At 41.3% G+C, this 16,750-nt stretch overlaps 1 protein-coding gene across 1 annotated transcript in view; it reads right to left on the bottom strand.

The window, feature by feature from the left end:
• Positions 1-16,750, bottom strand: part of LOC147019660 (hepatocyte growth factor-like protein) — a 102,947-nt gene that overhangs the window by 44,064 nt on the left and 42,133 nt on the right. Inside the window, exons 7-8 of the mRNA XM_085894268.1 lie at positions 5,092-5,216; positions 4,623-4,788 (exon numbers count right to left, since the gene is read on the bottom strand). Coding sequence (XP_085750394.1) covers positions 4,623-4,788; positions 5,092-5,216 — 291 coding nt within the window. The remainder of the gene's footprint in view (positions 1-4,622; positions 4,789-5,091; positions 5,217-16,750) is intronic.

Raw genomic sequence — 16,750 nt, 5'->3', positions numbered from 1 at the left:
AAGCTGTTTCCATTGTTACCAAGTCTCGTGTTTGACCATAGTTCATTGATCAGGAGTTTCCCCATCTACCACAGTGTCACTGGGATCTACTTTCCTTCTCTGATAAGTGAGAAGGGAGCCACCACTCCTCCTATACAAACAGCTTGACATCAACAATGTACACCAACTTCCCCTGAGACCCCCCCCCCCTACCCCTACACTTGCCAACTGAAAATAAAATGATGGCTCCCTAATCTGGTAATAAAATTATAATTTTATCCTCTCACAATGGCCGTTCAATCGGTATCAAAATGTTTCTGTGAGGACACAATTGCAGAACATTTTTATCCCCACGCTTTTTGAAAAGAACATGGGGGGTGAGGGGTGGGGGTACATTGTAATCGGCCTAGTCTGTTTGTTCGTCATGCTATCTCGTCCTAAACGGTTGTGTAGAAATTCACCAAACTTGGTAGTTATGACCAACACCTGGAAAGAAGGTGTGAAAGCAGTATCATTTTTGGCCCCATCCTCTGGGTCAAATCCCCAAAAATGCAATTACGGGCACATTTTAAATATTTTTTAATGAAACTATGTTTCTGCAATCAACATTGCGGGAAGCATTTAATATGGAAGGACTTCTTTGGATTTCAACCCTGATTCATGCCCCAGGGGTAGGGACTTAGTGTGAAAGGGGTCAAAACAGAACTCAAAACTTGATCAATCCTGGTGGAACTTTACCCCATCTTTAAACTTTCCTTTGGGTGGGAATCGTTGGGGATTTATGATTGCACGCCGTTGACCTCGCTCCGGTTATCTTTATTTTTCAGTGCGGCTGTTAACGAGTTCTGGTCACGAATGGATTCTCTGAACCATCATTGTAAAGCAATGTCCTGTATGTAGATTATATGCCAAATAATACAAAATTCATAAATACCAAATTACTCTCGCTGGAGTAGAGGACATTGCATTTGGGTCCGTTTGTTTGTAACTTGGCACAAAAAAAATTTCTGACATGTGGGTCACCTTCGTTTGGTTGTTTGTGTGTTTGTTTGTTCGCTCGCATCCAGCCCAAACCGCTCAACCAACCGTTCTAAATTTTTCAGAGATTAATGTCACCGACCCTGCGACGGTCGTGCATTGAAGTTTCATAAAATTCGGTCAACCGAAAAGGTCTACATAGGCCAATAGGCCAATTTGAGCCAAATTTTCTAAAATCCTCAAATTTCATCCGATTGAGTTGAAATTTGAACACAATTTGCATCGCCGGTCAGTGAATTCAACCACCTATTACTTTTGTGTGTTATCTGAGGTCAAAAAGTCAACATAGGCCATGAGGTCAACCCAAAATAGGCCAAAATTTTAAATTGTTTCCAAAATTGTCAATTTTCATCTGATTGACTTGAAATTGGAAGATCATTTGCATATGAGGTCGCTGAACTCAAGCACCTATTAATTTTGAGGTCAACTTAAACCAAAAGGTCAACATAGGCCGAATTTCTAAAATCTTCAATTTTCATCCAATTAACTTGAAATTTGAAGAGCATTTGCACATCAGGTCACCAAATTCAGCCACCTATTAATTTTGAGGTAAACATAGGCCAAAAGGTAAACATCAGCCAAATTTCTAAAATCCTCAATTTTAATCCAATTAACTTGAAATTTGAAGAGCATTTGCATATCAAGTCACTGAATTCAACCACCTACTAATTTTGAGGTAAACTTAGGTGAAAAGGTCAACATAGGCCAATTTCGGCAAAATTTTCTAAAATCCTCAATTTTCATCTGATTCAGTTGAAATTTGAACATGATTTATATAACAGGTCACTGAATTCAACCACCTATTATATTTTTTGTGGTCACCATAGGCTAAAAGGTCAACATAGACCAAAAGGTCAACACAGACCGAATTTCTAAAATTATCAATTTTAATCCAATTAACTTGAAATTTGAAGAGTATTTGAATAGTAGGTCATTGAATTCAACAACCTCTAAATTTTGAGGTAAACTTAGGCCAAAATGTCAAAATAGGCCAAAAGGCCAATTTGGGTCAAGTTTCCGAAAATTCTCAATCTTCATCCAATTCACTTGAAATTTGAAGAGCATTTTCATGTCAGGTCACTGAATTCTACCAATAAATTTTAAGGTCAAAAGGTCAACACAGGCCTAATTTCTAAAATTGATAGATAGGGCCATAAACTAAATATATCCCTACATCTCAAAAAGTTGTGGACGAGTTGAATAGGTGACAAGAACAAGCGGATTGGATTTTGGTTTGGATCCAGCCCATCAGTGGGATACAAAATGTGAACTGTTCAATCTGGCAGAGGTATGTGCCCTCCCAAGTGCCATATTGTACTTCGTGCTCTTTTGCCAAGTTGTCACTCTATGAGTGATTTTTTGGTAGACGATATAGTCGAATTTTTTTTTTTTTTTTGAGATTTGTTCTCCCCTTATTATCAGTATTTAAAATGGCAATTTCAGTTAATACAATGGCGATTTCGATGAAACTTGCTTGGTAGTTTCATACCATGACCTAGTTGTGTGCAAATGAGAACCGTTGCTATGGACACCACCGTTGCCTAGCAAAGGGACTTTGAAGTTTTAGAAAAATCATAAAAAATTTATTTTTTCGAAAATCAAAAATCAGGCCACGAGCAACTGTGGGCAGTACATTCAGCCATATTGTCAAAAATTTCCAGCCGGATCCTATGAAAAGTGTCGGAGAAGATAGACTTTGAATGAACCCTAGTCGAAAACAATAAAAAAACGAAGTTCGTTATATCTCAGAGACTATGAGTCAGATATACATGAAACTGGTATGGTAGGTTCATGGTATGTCCTAGTTATGTGTAAGAAAGAACCGTTGCTATGGACCCCTCCGTTGCCTAGCAACGGCCGAAAAACCTCTAAATGTGGGGGTATTTTAACGAAAAAACAATCTGCAGCATTAACCCTTGAAGCTAGAATCATGAATTTTCTTGTGCTTAATCCTCAGGTCATTCCCCAACGAACGGACCATCGCATCAGGTTCTATTGGGTAGTCGACTACCCATTTCCGCCTACTGGCTTGTTCATTTGTTTGTCTGTCTGGTTGTCCGCACAGAACTTTTGGGGTTTTCTCTGCAAACGCTTGTCGGATTGAGATGAAATCTTCACCACAGGAGTTACTACTCATGTATAATGTTTTGTTGGAAATTATGACGTCATAAGCCACGTGGTGTGGCAGCCATGTTGGATTGAGCGAAAATCTTTTAAAAAAATTATTTCTCTTGAACCGCCTAGTTAATCGACGTGAAACTTCACAATTATGATCTCGCAGTGATGGGGAATATATGTTTTAAATTTCAACCTGATCGGATACATGATGTGGCAGCCAGAATTATTTAATTTTTTAGATTTTTTTTTTGAATACGTCTCACTTGGCTGTGCCTGGATGGGTTTGAGGGTCGAGGAGTAGGAGCCGAAATGCGAAACCTATCCAGGTTCCTCCTGATGACTTCATCTTTGCTTGTTGCTTGTTCGAGTTCGGTCTGATGACACCAATGCAGGACTGCACCAATTTGGTCTTCCATTTGATTTGAATTGAATTTATTTTAATCCCATTCTAAATTAAATTGAATAATAATGAAAAACGTCATGGCTCAGGGTCAGGATTGCATCAGAGCGGGACGTCTTGGTACCCGGTCATCACTGCCAGCAGTTAAAAGTGGCAGTTCTAGTTATATCTATTACTAATTATGCAACACACCAGTATACAAACACCATACAAAATACACCACACAAAACTACACAAACACCACACAAAACTACACAAACACCACACAAAACAAGTGTTGGCGAGGGTCTGCAATCTCCGATTGCTCTTTTTCTTGGTATGTATGAGATATGCAATCACATTTACGTATTTTCCCCAAAAATCTGTTGAAGATTTCTAAAATAAAGAAAATTCATCATTTAATCTGAAGTCATTATCATTATCACCACATTTTGTTCAAGTATAAAAGTCCATTGTTGTTCATGTGGTTTCAAAGTCTGTGTTTTGCGGTCATTTATATTGGCCTCTTCATCCACAACCTCAGCATGGCATTGCAGGATCGTGTGACTTGCTCTGAGTTGTCAAGTCTAGTTTTGATTCGGGGAGATGTCGGAGCTGACGATGTGGTGTCATCCTCGTGCCTTACAGGCATGTCATTGCAACATAGATTAATTAAGAGGGTAAGTTAAGCCAGCTGTCCTACATACTAGCAGTTACTTTTGGATGTTAAAAATGCCATGGCCAATGTGTGCTGGTCCGCTACCTAAATTCCTTCAAATGACACAACTCCTGTCTCATGATTGTAAAGATGAAGTGTGCATTGGCTGACTTTAATGGAACCAAATGACAAGCTAGTGTGTGATCAACATGGGCTACAGACAGCTTCAACTTGAAAACTAGGAATAGCACAATGGAAACACTGATGTTATTAATTCACAAATAGAGAAAAAAAACACACACACACACACACACACACACACACACACACACACACACACACACACACACACACACACACACACACACACACACACACACACACACACACACACACACACACACACACACACACACACACACACACACACACACACACACACAGTCGTACTTGCAGCTGTATTGTTCTGGATTGAAGGAATGTGAGTGGGGGCTCTGAGAACCCCAATGCTGACATGGAATACCATTCGCAGTCACTGCCACAGAGCCACGGTAGTTCTCTCCACGACCCTCTTGGCAATCTCGACCCCCAGATATGCCGAGGCTTCTGGACGTGGCTGCAAATGGTCATCGTGAATGATTTCACACGGGATCTGAGGCACACTCACCTGGGAATGCATATTCAGAACCAGGATTTTAAGCAAAACATCCAAGGAAGGCTTAAAATGGAAGAACGAATGAAGTATTTCAAGATGACAATGTCACATGAAGATCAGTACTGAGTCAAGAATATAGGGAGATTTGAAAACACCGAGTGGAAGAAAAAGTGCACCGCATTGGGAAGTCATTTTGACAGGAGGTTCATATAATGATAGCCAGGCAATGATTGAAGCTGTCAAGAGATATTAATGAAAACATACCAGTTTGGCATTTGGCAATATTGCAATACTCCCAGTTTTCATCATCGTCACCAACGTAGCACCAGGGCCGAATATAGTTGTTGGGGTTACGGCAGAAGTTATCCCGAAGGTCTTTATTTGGGTACCTGCACCAGAAACGTGATGTAATTTGTGAAAACATTGGATTAATGTAAATAGTACTATGATTTACCGATATACTGTATACATTTATTATTATATTGTTTTAAGACACTGTATCAGTGACAAAGCCACCCCTCAGCAATGATGCAACCAGTGAGGCAAATTCATCATTGAATTCCGGTCCAGAGTACGGTACGATTGCTAATGACTCCTCCGAGAACCCTCTTTTGGGCCATGGGGGCATCTGTGACCGGTTGTGAACTCTACAGCTGCTAATTTCACTATTCCATCCTTCTTCATTTGTATGCAGCACAAGGCTGTGGGGTAGCATCAATGGCTGAGGGTGCGGCTGTGCCCTTTGCTGGTTAGGGTAGGAATTTGTAATTTCGTCAGGGTGCCGACAATAGCTCGGCGACTCTTTGCAAAGGACGCCATGGGATTTTTAATGTCCACCAACGAGTACTAGCAGACGGGACTCCCGTTTAATATCCATCAAAGGAACGGCACAAACATTGATGAATGTTTCTGCTTGTGAAACCCCGGGATGACATTTCATTGCTTGGTCGGGATTCAAACCCAGGCTAGACAGCTTTGAGATGAGCATGTGCATACCTCTAGGCCATCCTGTCAACCTCATTCCATCCTCAGGTGCTGCCACAGCAATCCTCAACCAGGGCAGAAATTTTATAATTAGGCTAACCTACCAACACACAATGGCTTTCTCTTTTTGATAGGTAGTGTGTCATCCTTAACATCCACAAGAGAATGATAGCAAATAGTCAAGCTGGCTTCAGCTCCCTCCAAATGATGGTGCACACATTGATGCAATGCAAAGCACCAGGACATCATTTTATAGGTAGTTGGGAAAATGAACCCATACTAAGCAACCTCTAAACTAGCCAATCAGTCAAATGACATCGTTAGCTTAGTGTTACTTGTTGGTGAAACAAGGTGGTAAGGGCGGGCTCTCCAAGCCAATGCAAACGGTTTAGAAAGCATCTGAAAATTCATAGCCCGTCCGCTTTGCATTCGGACTTCTTCTTGTTCCATATGCTAAACGATGCCTTTGACCTTTTGACCAAATTCTTAATTTGTCTTCTACATATTCTCATAATAAAGTTGTGTTGAAAATTTGATAACAAAAGCTCAAATGATGATTGAAATTTCAGGTCAATTGGATATTGACGATTTTATGTTACGCTGACATTTGACCTTTTGACCAAATTATGAATTTGTCTTCTACATATTCTCATAATAAAGTTGTGCTGAAAATTTCATGACAAAGGCTCAAATGGTAAAAAAAAAAAAAAAATTGCAGCCCGGACAGACACACAGACAGACAGACAGACACAGAAGTGATTGCAAAACCCCGTCCCCCGCTGCGCATGGAACGGGCTAACCAGACCAATGGAAGGAATGACTGCGAGTAGATATGGAGGAAAATGTTTCTGTTAGTCAAGAGGGATAAAGGTTAATAATATGAGGACAGGTTAAAAAAAAAACAGGCAGGAGGGTTAATAGGAAGCCGATCACAATAAACTACGATAACACAAAACTAGGGTCAACAGGATAGCATGAACTGGAATGAACAAGTCGGGTGACCAAAACTCTTCGGAAAGGTATGTACAATCGGCAGTTTGAGACAAAACAAAGCATCATATGAAATGTGACAAACACGGTTTCTATAGCAACACGTAATTTGTCTGTCTTGTACAATTAATTTTCATGAGAGTATTCGACCGCAAATAATGCAACACTGTACATACATACATGGCTGAAAAGCAGCATATTTAACCAGGCCAAATCATTTTTCTTGCAGTCTCATTATTTCAACCATTCCAAAGAGGATGGTGTCCCTCACAAGCAATGGATCTGTGAAGCAATAACTGGCATGACCGACCATGCCTTGATACAATTATGCTCCAATGTCGTTACAGGCATCATCTGTCAACTTCATTAATGTGATTTGGATACTAAAGAATGATGCATTACGAATGAAAGTGAAGAATAAACTCTTCGATTGAGTTTGGATAAGAGTGGAGTGAAATTAAAAGTGACAAGAAGCAATCGTGTGCATCACACCACCCCCACATCCATGGCGCGTGATGAGAAGTCACATTGTTCGTGTTTATATTCATCGAGATGGTCAGTTTGATGAAACGCAACATACTATCATCACTGAACAGGATACACACTCATCGTTCTGATGAAGACGTTAACCAAGTTGTGAAATGTTTCAACTGTATTGACCGGTTCATCTCAATTATATGATGATGTTGCAGCTTCGACAACTCTTTTGCTGTCAATCTTGAAATATAAGGTGCAATAAAATAGAATGGCAGTTGGTCGGAGCCTCAATGTGGATGCATAAACGAACACGGACCACGATACTTCCGCCAGGTTGAACAGTTTACGTTTCGTATCCCACTGATAGGCCGGACCTGCATCCGGATCTGAGCCAAAATCGAATTGGCTTGTTCTTGTATAGTATACGCATGAGAATTCCAATGCTACATACCCCCTCAGCTACCAGACCGGTTTCATCGCTTATTAGCGAATCATCAGCAACAGCGCAGACAGAAATGCCAACAAGACTTCCAAGCATCTCAAACATGTACCACGTGCAAATGTCCAAAGCAGGTAACATATTGTTGCGGTTCTGGAAGACCGCATGCCTCCAAGGAATGGCACACAAGATACAGTGATCCCAAGGCAGTTATTTCTATAGTATGCATCCTAGTTAGTCCCTTCCATATGTCAAGTGGGTAAAAGGGGAAAGATGTGTTGCATGCGACTCTTGTAGTTCGGTCTCATGTCTTCTTAACCTTTACTTTTTCTTTGCTGCACCTCTATCTTTAACACAAAACGTGCAATCAAGCACGCTCGCCAATCATTAGGCATTATTAGCAAACGTGCCAAGAGTGTCTCCAGCATGTTCGCACTGCGAGCGTATCCTGTGGCTTGGCGCACAAATACATCGTCGGTCCATTGGAATTGCTGGGGGAGGGGGGGATGCCCTCACCAAAGAGGTATTTTCTTTCTTCTCAAACAATACACACAATTGCGATGAAACTTCACGACAACCTTCATCACCCATGACGGACCAAAGTTTGTTCATGACATTAGAAAAATCTGGCTCGAAGGGGGATATAAGGGGGGTCAACCCTCAAAATAAGTATTTGCTTTCTTCTCCAAAACTACACATACAATTCCGATGAAACTTGACCATCATTTTCACCAGCCATGAGTAACAAAGTTTGTTCACGACATTAACAAAAATTGGGGTCAAGGAAGGTCAATGGGGAGAGGGGGGTTGCCCCCCAAAATATGCATTTGCTTTCTTCTCAGAAACGACAAATACAATTCCGATGAAACTTGACCACAACCTTTATCACCCGTGATGTTCCAAGGTTTGTTCATGACATTAAAAAAAAACATCCATAGGTATTTCCTTTTTTCTCCATTGTATATTTTGTGGGTCATCCATGCCAACCAGTGGTTGCCTGGTTATATTATCCAGCCACTACCAGGTAAGTGCCCAGGGGTACTGCCCCTCTGTTTAATATCTCTGTGAGATTCTTTTTCATCAATCCTGTAGCTCCAGCTATCACTGGTATAACCTTGGCATTCTTCATCTTCCAGGATCTTCTCACTTCATTCATGAGGTCTTGGTGTTTGGTCATTTTCTTGATTTCTGCATCGTTTAGTCCAAAATCAATGGTATGAACATTTCAATCAGCAATGCCTTGTTCTCTTTTTTTTTTGTACCAAAGTATGATATCTGGTCGCAATGCTTTGTTTTTGATGTTCACGCTCGATGGGATCATTAGGTCGTATGTGAGCAGTTGGTACTTCCATGTTTTGAGTGATTACTTTTGGTTCATTTTCCCACAAATTTTCTGGAACTGCGACAACACAGTTTTTGCAGAAGTACCAATGGATTACTTTACAAACTCTGTTGTGTCGTTGTGTGTACAGCTGTTCTGAAACGAGTTTGTTTTTGTTTGTGTGTGTTCGGCCATTAAGCATAACATGTCATTCTCTTCACTTAAAGCCCTGTCACACCTTGACGATTTAGCCAACGTATGCCTGACGTATGCAAAATTGGGCTAAAACGCCGGCACACGTCGAATACGTTATGGGTAAGTTTGTATACGTTAAGAGCACGCTGAAAAACACTGCCATACGTCGTAGTACTCTGGCTTTCATCATTGTACTTTGCGGTTGTCCTGAAATTTTAGCATGCTTGAAATTTTACGACGTATGCCAGCGTATGACTCACACGTTCCGCTACGCTGGCCATAAGTTGGAGGCACGTTATGCGATCGTTGACACACAGACACACGTTACTTGTAAGTTACTCATAAGTCGAAACACGTCGAGGTAATGATTAGCGTACCCAAAACTTATTTCTAACCTATGAGTAACGTGCTTTGAACCTATGTGTAATGTACCTCCAATGCATATTGACGTATTTGATTGACGTCTTCCGGACGACCACAGAACTTACTGAACGTGTTTCTAATTTACATCTACCGTATAATGGCGTATTGGCAGCGTTTAAAAAAAAAACAACAATAACTTACGATATCTCGTCACGTGCCGTTACGTCACGTCCAATTGCCTCTTCAGTTTGCTCATGTCTTATTCTTCGTTCCTCCTCTGTGAATATTTTCTGTTTGAGGATATTGTCACGTCGACGTCGAAACTTAAAAGCAAATGTCCGAATATATTTTAAAATTCGTGATAGACTAAAAAAAAAAATTAAAATAAAAAAAACAACAACAACTTCAGATATTTCGTCACGTGCCTTCACGGAGCCAAGGAGAAAAAAAGAAAATGTGCCTTGACGGAGAAAATAAGTTTTGGGTATGCTAAACATTACCTCGACGTGTTTCGACTTATGAGTAACTTACAAGGAACTTGTGTCGACGTGTGTCAACGATCACATATCGTGCCTACAAATTATTCCCAGCATAGCGGAACGTGTGAGCCATACGGCGAGTACGTCATAAAATTTTCAGCATGCTTGAAATTTCACGACGTACTAAACGTACCACGAAATATGACAGCGTACTTCATCGTTTTTCAGCGTGCTCTTAACGTATACACAACTTACCCATACCGTATTCGACGTGTGCCAGCGTTTTCGACACATTTTTCATAGGTCGGCATCCGCTGGCTAAATTGTCAAGGTGTGACTGCGATGGTGACACTTCCAATTCTCAGGCGGTTATGATTTAAATCGGCGTGCGGCAGGTTTTTAACAGGCTACGCCACGAGTTCGTTGGCAATACGTGCAGCACGCCATGCCTAAGTTAAACTATCATTGGGCATAGGTTGTGAACGCCGACAACAGGCGAAGCATTTGTTGGTATAAGTTATCTATAAGACAACGAAACTTTCTGTGCCCGTTACTAATATGTTATGCATACGACCAACACGTTATGAATACGACTTAAACTTTAAGAAAAACATCAAAATTTCAGCGTACGCCAACGTTTTACATACATTTTTATACGTTGCCATTGCTGGCTAAATCGTCAAGGTGTGACAGCGCCTTAACCCAACCTCCACCCCTCACCTTTCTCCACGTTTTTTCCTTCCTCTCTCCTCTCTCCTCTCTCCTCTCTCCTCTCTCCTCTCTCCTATCTCCTCTCTCGTCTCTTCTCTCTCCTCTCTCCTCTCTCCTCTCTCCTCTCTCCTCTCTCCTCTCTCCTCTCTCCTCTCTCCTCTCTCCTCTCTCCTCTCTCCTCTCTTCTCTCTCTCTCTCTCCTTCTCTCTCTCTCTCTCTCTCTCTCTCTCTCTCTCTCTCTCTCTCTCTCTCACCCAGTCCTTGCATCCCTCCCTCTCGTGGTATCGCAACATTTGGTGAGGCATAGCTCTACCCAACCCCTTCCTTGCTCTTCCCCCTTCCTAGCTCCTCCTCCCTCCTGCCTCTTCTATTCCCCTCTCTCTCCCTCCGCTCCCTCCTCTCTCAAACCACTTCCTTAATACCCCCCCCCTTCACTGACCCCCTTCGCTAATACCCCCTTGCCACCCGTAACAGGCATTGCATGTCCACACTCACACGGAGAGGCTGTACAGATACAAATCAACTCATATGTATCACGTCTGTGTGTGCTGTATATGTAACTTGACCTGGTAGTAACTGTCGACTGTACATCCCGATCAGGACACGAACTGCACTGTACAGCTCGGTAAGTGGCTTCAGCACTCAAGCTCTCCAACGGAATGCCTGGCTTGACAAGCGATTACCAATTGCCCTCGATACAACTATGCACCCGGAAACACCCGTGCAATATCCAAATTGGACAAATCAACAATTTTGGAGGGAGTCAGAACTGGTGATACTTTCAAATCTGGAGCTTACATCGAGGCCAAAAAAACATGGTGGCTTCACATCCCAGCAAGGTTACCCAGGAAACGCCTTAAAACCCTAGACAGTGAGGTGGCTGAAGATCGCCTGATGAAGGATGTAATGAAATAAGGCCGTTAATTATCAAAACAAGTGAAATCCTTCAATACAGCGCGTGTGGTGAAGCAAATGAGTACACGAATGTTAAAATATGCAATTTATGCTTTTTCAGTTGAAAAACAATTAAAAAACATACTTAATATTTGAAATGTAAAAATCTTGTTACTATTGTGATAAGCACCTTTATATATAACAGAAGGAATGAAATCGTTCGATACAGCATGGCAGGGGGCTGCAAAAGAATGATGTAAAATAAGAAGAACTTAGGTTTCAGTGTTCGGCGCGAAATGTGATGGTGGGAAGAAATGACGTTTTTTTGTTCGTTCGTACATGAGAGGGGAGCGTTTCTTGGTTTTTTTCCGTCAAGCAATAAATTCAATGGTTTTCACATATATAATACATTAGTTCCACAAATTTCCATTGAAATACTTGGGTATTTCTGTTAATTGTCGCCATTTCCGTCTAGGTTACGCATTGCCATCTACCGGACGGCCGTCATTGGCCGTCTTGAGGCACGTGGGGGGGGGGGGGACACCGGAGACTTGGTAGACACCGGGGACACTTCAAACTCAGTGCAATTGTATACAGCGCACGCGCTGTAAAATAAGGTGTTCTAATTAACCAAAACACCCAATTTTCACTCTTGCACTTCCTTGGAGATTTCTTAGCCTGCATGCAAAGTTTCAAGCTGCTAGGTTTTATAGTTTTGGAGTGATGGAGGAGACACACACACACACACACACACACACACACACACACACACACACACACACACACACACACACACACACACACACACACACACACACACACACACACACACACACACACACACTGACACACATATTGCCTTTTATTAGTGTGTGTGTGTATATATATGTATAATTAATTTCACTCGACGACACAACAGGCACGCGCGCGCGCGCGCGCGCGCGCGCGCGCGCACACACACACACACACACACACACACACACACACACACACACACACACACACACACACACACACACACACACACACACGTCAAACCCCCTAACTCAACAAGGCAACAGGGCACAGATCACGCGACCCTTCCCTCCTCCCCCCCCCCCCCCCCCCCCCTCCAAAGGGAACAAAGTGAGAAAGTGGTTAACCCACCCCCACCCTTATCTGTGCATGCGGATTCGTAGTAGTAGTAGTAGTAGTAGTAGTAGTAGTAGTAGTAGTAGTAGTAGTAGTAGTAGTAGTAGTAGTAGTAGTCGAAGTAGTGTATGCACAAACTATCCATCAGAAAATAATGTGAGGCCATAAAAAGTCCACTAATGTTGAAGCACAACTGTATACTTTTATTAGCTTTATTAAGTAATTCGATTATCCTCAGGAATCATTGCTGGCATAAAACAGTGTGCTGTCACGATGTAGCTTGAACTATGGAGAGAGCTGAGAGGATAGATAGAACTGTTCAAAGGCATGGAAATAATTTGCCCGTTATTGTGCACACTGGAGCATGCGAGTAGGAATAGCTATGCGAAAGAGATGAATTAAAACCCATTACTATCTGTAACCAATGAAACGAGTTTGTTTAACGGTTCTAAAATTTAAACATTCCTTTTTCAAACATTTCCTCAATAATTAATTTCAAACAATCAATTACATTTCTCATATAGTGCTTTTTAAATTGAACAAAATGTCAAAGCCCGATATAACTACAATGGCACTCGGTAGAGAGCATACCTCCGCCAGGATGATTATTTTACGTTTTGTATCCACTGAAAGGTCGGATCTGGATTCGGACCTGAAGTAATATATAATTGGCTTGTTCTCGTCAATGAACCAAGTCATCCACTAAGTTTCCTCTGAATCCGCCCATAATTTTTTGAAATATCATGCTATGTATCGTTTTAGCCCTATCACTAAATGGTGAAGAATCACTTAAAATTAAAAAAAAAACTCTCAGATCCGGATCTGCACCAAAATCGAATCAATTCGTCCTTGTCACACACCCAGCCTGTTCACCAGTTTCGTCCGAATCAGTCTGCAACTTTTTGAGATATTGTGCTCATAGCTAAACATCCAGACAAGAAGGCGTCAGGCAGTAGCCTGAAAGATACGACGAAAATCATGCAAATGACGTCACTGTCACCTTGACCTTTGACATATATAGTGATAAAACATTGACAGCCTCGTTTTTGTCCTTCGGAATCCTCTGGTAAAGTTTGACAAAGATAGCTGAAACCATTTGTGAGTTATTGCACTCACAGACAAATATACATATATACAAATGAGACAGACCGACATATGATGAAAAATTTAAATTTTTGTCATAACAAACAAACACAGACCGGGGTGAAAACATGACCTCCATCCACCTTTGACGGTGGAGGTAATAAAGGGGGAAATACATTAAAAAAAAGTTGAGGTTCTGGTAACTATCAAGGCTCTCAAAGCAATAACACCGAGAGATGAAAGAAGGAAACATCTGAGACCTTCAAAAGTAATATTTCTAAAACCAGCATAACTACAAACTGAGAAAAAACCGTTTTTCTTGTTGAAACAGCCATATGTCTTGGTTGCCAAGAAAGGAGTCATGCAATATGGTCACAAGTTTCAATTTATAATCACGATGGCCTACGCGCTATATATCACTGTCGCCAATGGCCTATAAGCCATAATCGCTATCGCCTCAAACGCAGTTTTCTCCATCAAAATCCATCAACTTCTCTATGTCAGGAAAAGGTCAATTATGATTGGCTTGTGATAGCCATATTGTTTTAGAGATAGCTCTCTTTTGTAAAATTTAAGGTTCCCAGTCTGTTGATGATGTCGATGAAATTTCTTATGGATTGGTTCAGAGGTTCTGAAGGTATATGGATGTATTGGAAAATATTGTGGAAGAGCAAGGACAGTACAGATCAGAGTGGAAGGTGGGAAAACACACCGTGAGAATGAGAGGAGGGCATGGAGGGGGAAAGGGAGGCACAGTGTTGGTCAACAAGCCAGACACAATCTCAAGCACAACAAGAGGCTCAAAGAACAGCAAGGGAAAACCAGAGATGAAAGAGCAATGGAGGAAATAAATTATAGGTGGGTGGAGGGAGAGGGGAGAAAAACAACCACCTGCAATTGATGGTGTGAGCTTGTGGAGCATGGATGTGGTTATAAAATATCTTGAGTATGAATGAGGGATCACTTGAAGGTTTGTGAGCTAATCAAGAACGAAACGCAAAGATAGGGATGAAGAAGAATCATAATGGGAGAAAGACATTTGGAAATTTGAGTGAAAAGATTGCAAACATTTTAAATTGTACTTTAAATTTTAAAAGATAAGAGTTGACAGTGTGAGAGGAGGAGGAAACAAAATGGGAGATGAGAGGACAAAGAAGAATGGAGTTAATGAACAAACGGAAGAATAATGAGAACAAGTGACTTAAATTTTCGTATTTTTAGCCTGATCTCCATAGAACAAAGTAAATACTGTATTACAATTGAATTAAACAAAAGAAAAATAACCAAAATTTAATGCTGAAAAAATTATTTTTCTTCATTTTAAGGGTAATTTATTAGTCCCCTACATGTTTCACAGAAGGGGACTCTAGGATTGCTCTCCGTCTGTCCCTCCGTCCATTCCACCTGTGGTTTTTCAGACTATTTTCCATTTCCTTTAACATATTTAACCAAAACTCGGTACATGGCTTTATGATAAATTACAGAACAAGTTCGAGTTTCAGGATGTTTTGTCAATTTTTCACAGAGTTATGCCCTTTATCAACTTAGAAAATATCACACATTATACACGGGTCAGTGTTCAGCTGCCCTGGCTCTACCCCACTGCTTTACACCCATTGACTGAACAGTTGGCCTGACTACACCCCAATGAAATCATGCGCCGCCATTGCATGAAGCAGTACAGATCGGCAGGCCTTAGGCCTGGGTACGTCCATGGCCCAGTGCAATTAGAATGATCCCAGGTATTTAACTACAATGTATTATATAGGCACATAAGCCATACGCATGTTTTTGCTTTATGTATGTACATCGGGTTTTAAAATTTATTATTTTCGGCACTGAACGTGCCATTACACACTGCCCAAATAAAGGGATAAGAACATTAATTGGAACCGGTAGTAGATATGTATTGCGAAACATTTCTCGCTCTTGTTCACAATTGCTTTCTAGAAGATGTAAAGGTTAAAGATTTTCGGTTACATACATAAAGATCTCTTTGCAGTGGGGACTTCGTGATTTTGGTAACTATGCGTTAAGGGGTCTGCAAGTGCAAAAAAAACCCCAAAAACTTGATATAGACTAAGTTTCCCATTTCCTGGTCGAAGTTGCTTCCCTTGGTCATCCACCTCCAGATTCTTTATCTTCTTTGTTTGTCCTGTATGTAACACTCGGCTGTGGGGTAGCATCATTGGTTGAGGGCACGGCTGTGCTGCTGATGCAATGCCCTCTGCTGGTTATGGCAGGAATTTGTAATTTGTTCAGGGTGCCGAGGATAGCTCGCCTCCTCTTCACGAACGACACAACGGCATCCTTAACGTCCACCAACGAATGCTGGCAGATGGGACGCCCATTTAACGTCCATCCAAAGGACGGCACACACATTTTGATGAATCATCCTGCCTGTGAAACACCGGGGATGACAGTTTATAGCTGGGTCAGGATTTGAATCCAGGCTAGAATTCATCTTGTAGCCTGGATTTTAATTCATCCCAAATCCAGGCTAACTTAGAGGCATGTGTGCACACTTCAAAGTCATCATGTCAGCCTGGTCCTCCAAGTGATTTGCTTCCATAGAGCCAAGTAATAGTTTCAGATTCATCTGTGCTGCCATCAATTTTGTGTTCTCTGTTTGTGTCGATTGTTCTTCATCGTGTGTGCTATCTCCCGTGTATTTGTTTTTCATGATCATTGTATTAATTTTGATCCTGCGTCTTAGGCTCAGCAAGTTTTGGGCCGACAGATTTTTTTTTCCAACTCTTTCCCATACCCACTTGCCATTTCTCAATCCTCTCTATCCCATTATTAACCACCCCCAATTTAATTATTCTCCCGTACCTTCTGTCTGAGAGAGGGAAA

Source organism: Eptatretus burgeri, chromosome 9 (genome assembly GCF_056783735.1).
Source record: "Eptatretus burgeri isolate ZD-2024b chromosome 9, Ebu_testis_v1, whole genome shotgun sequence".
Classification (NCBI taxonomy): Eukaryota; Metazoa; Chordata; class Myxini; order Myxiniformes; family Myxinidae; genus Eptatretus; species Eptatretus burgeri.
The sequence above is the reverse complement of the archived record's forward strand: the minus strand, read 5'-3'. Positions and strand labels throughout refer to the sequence as shown.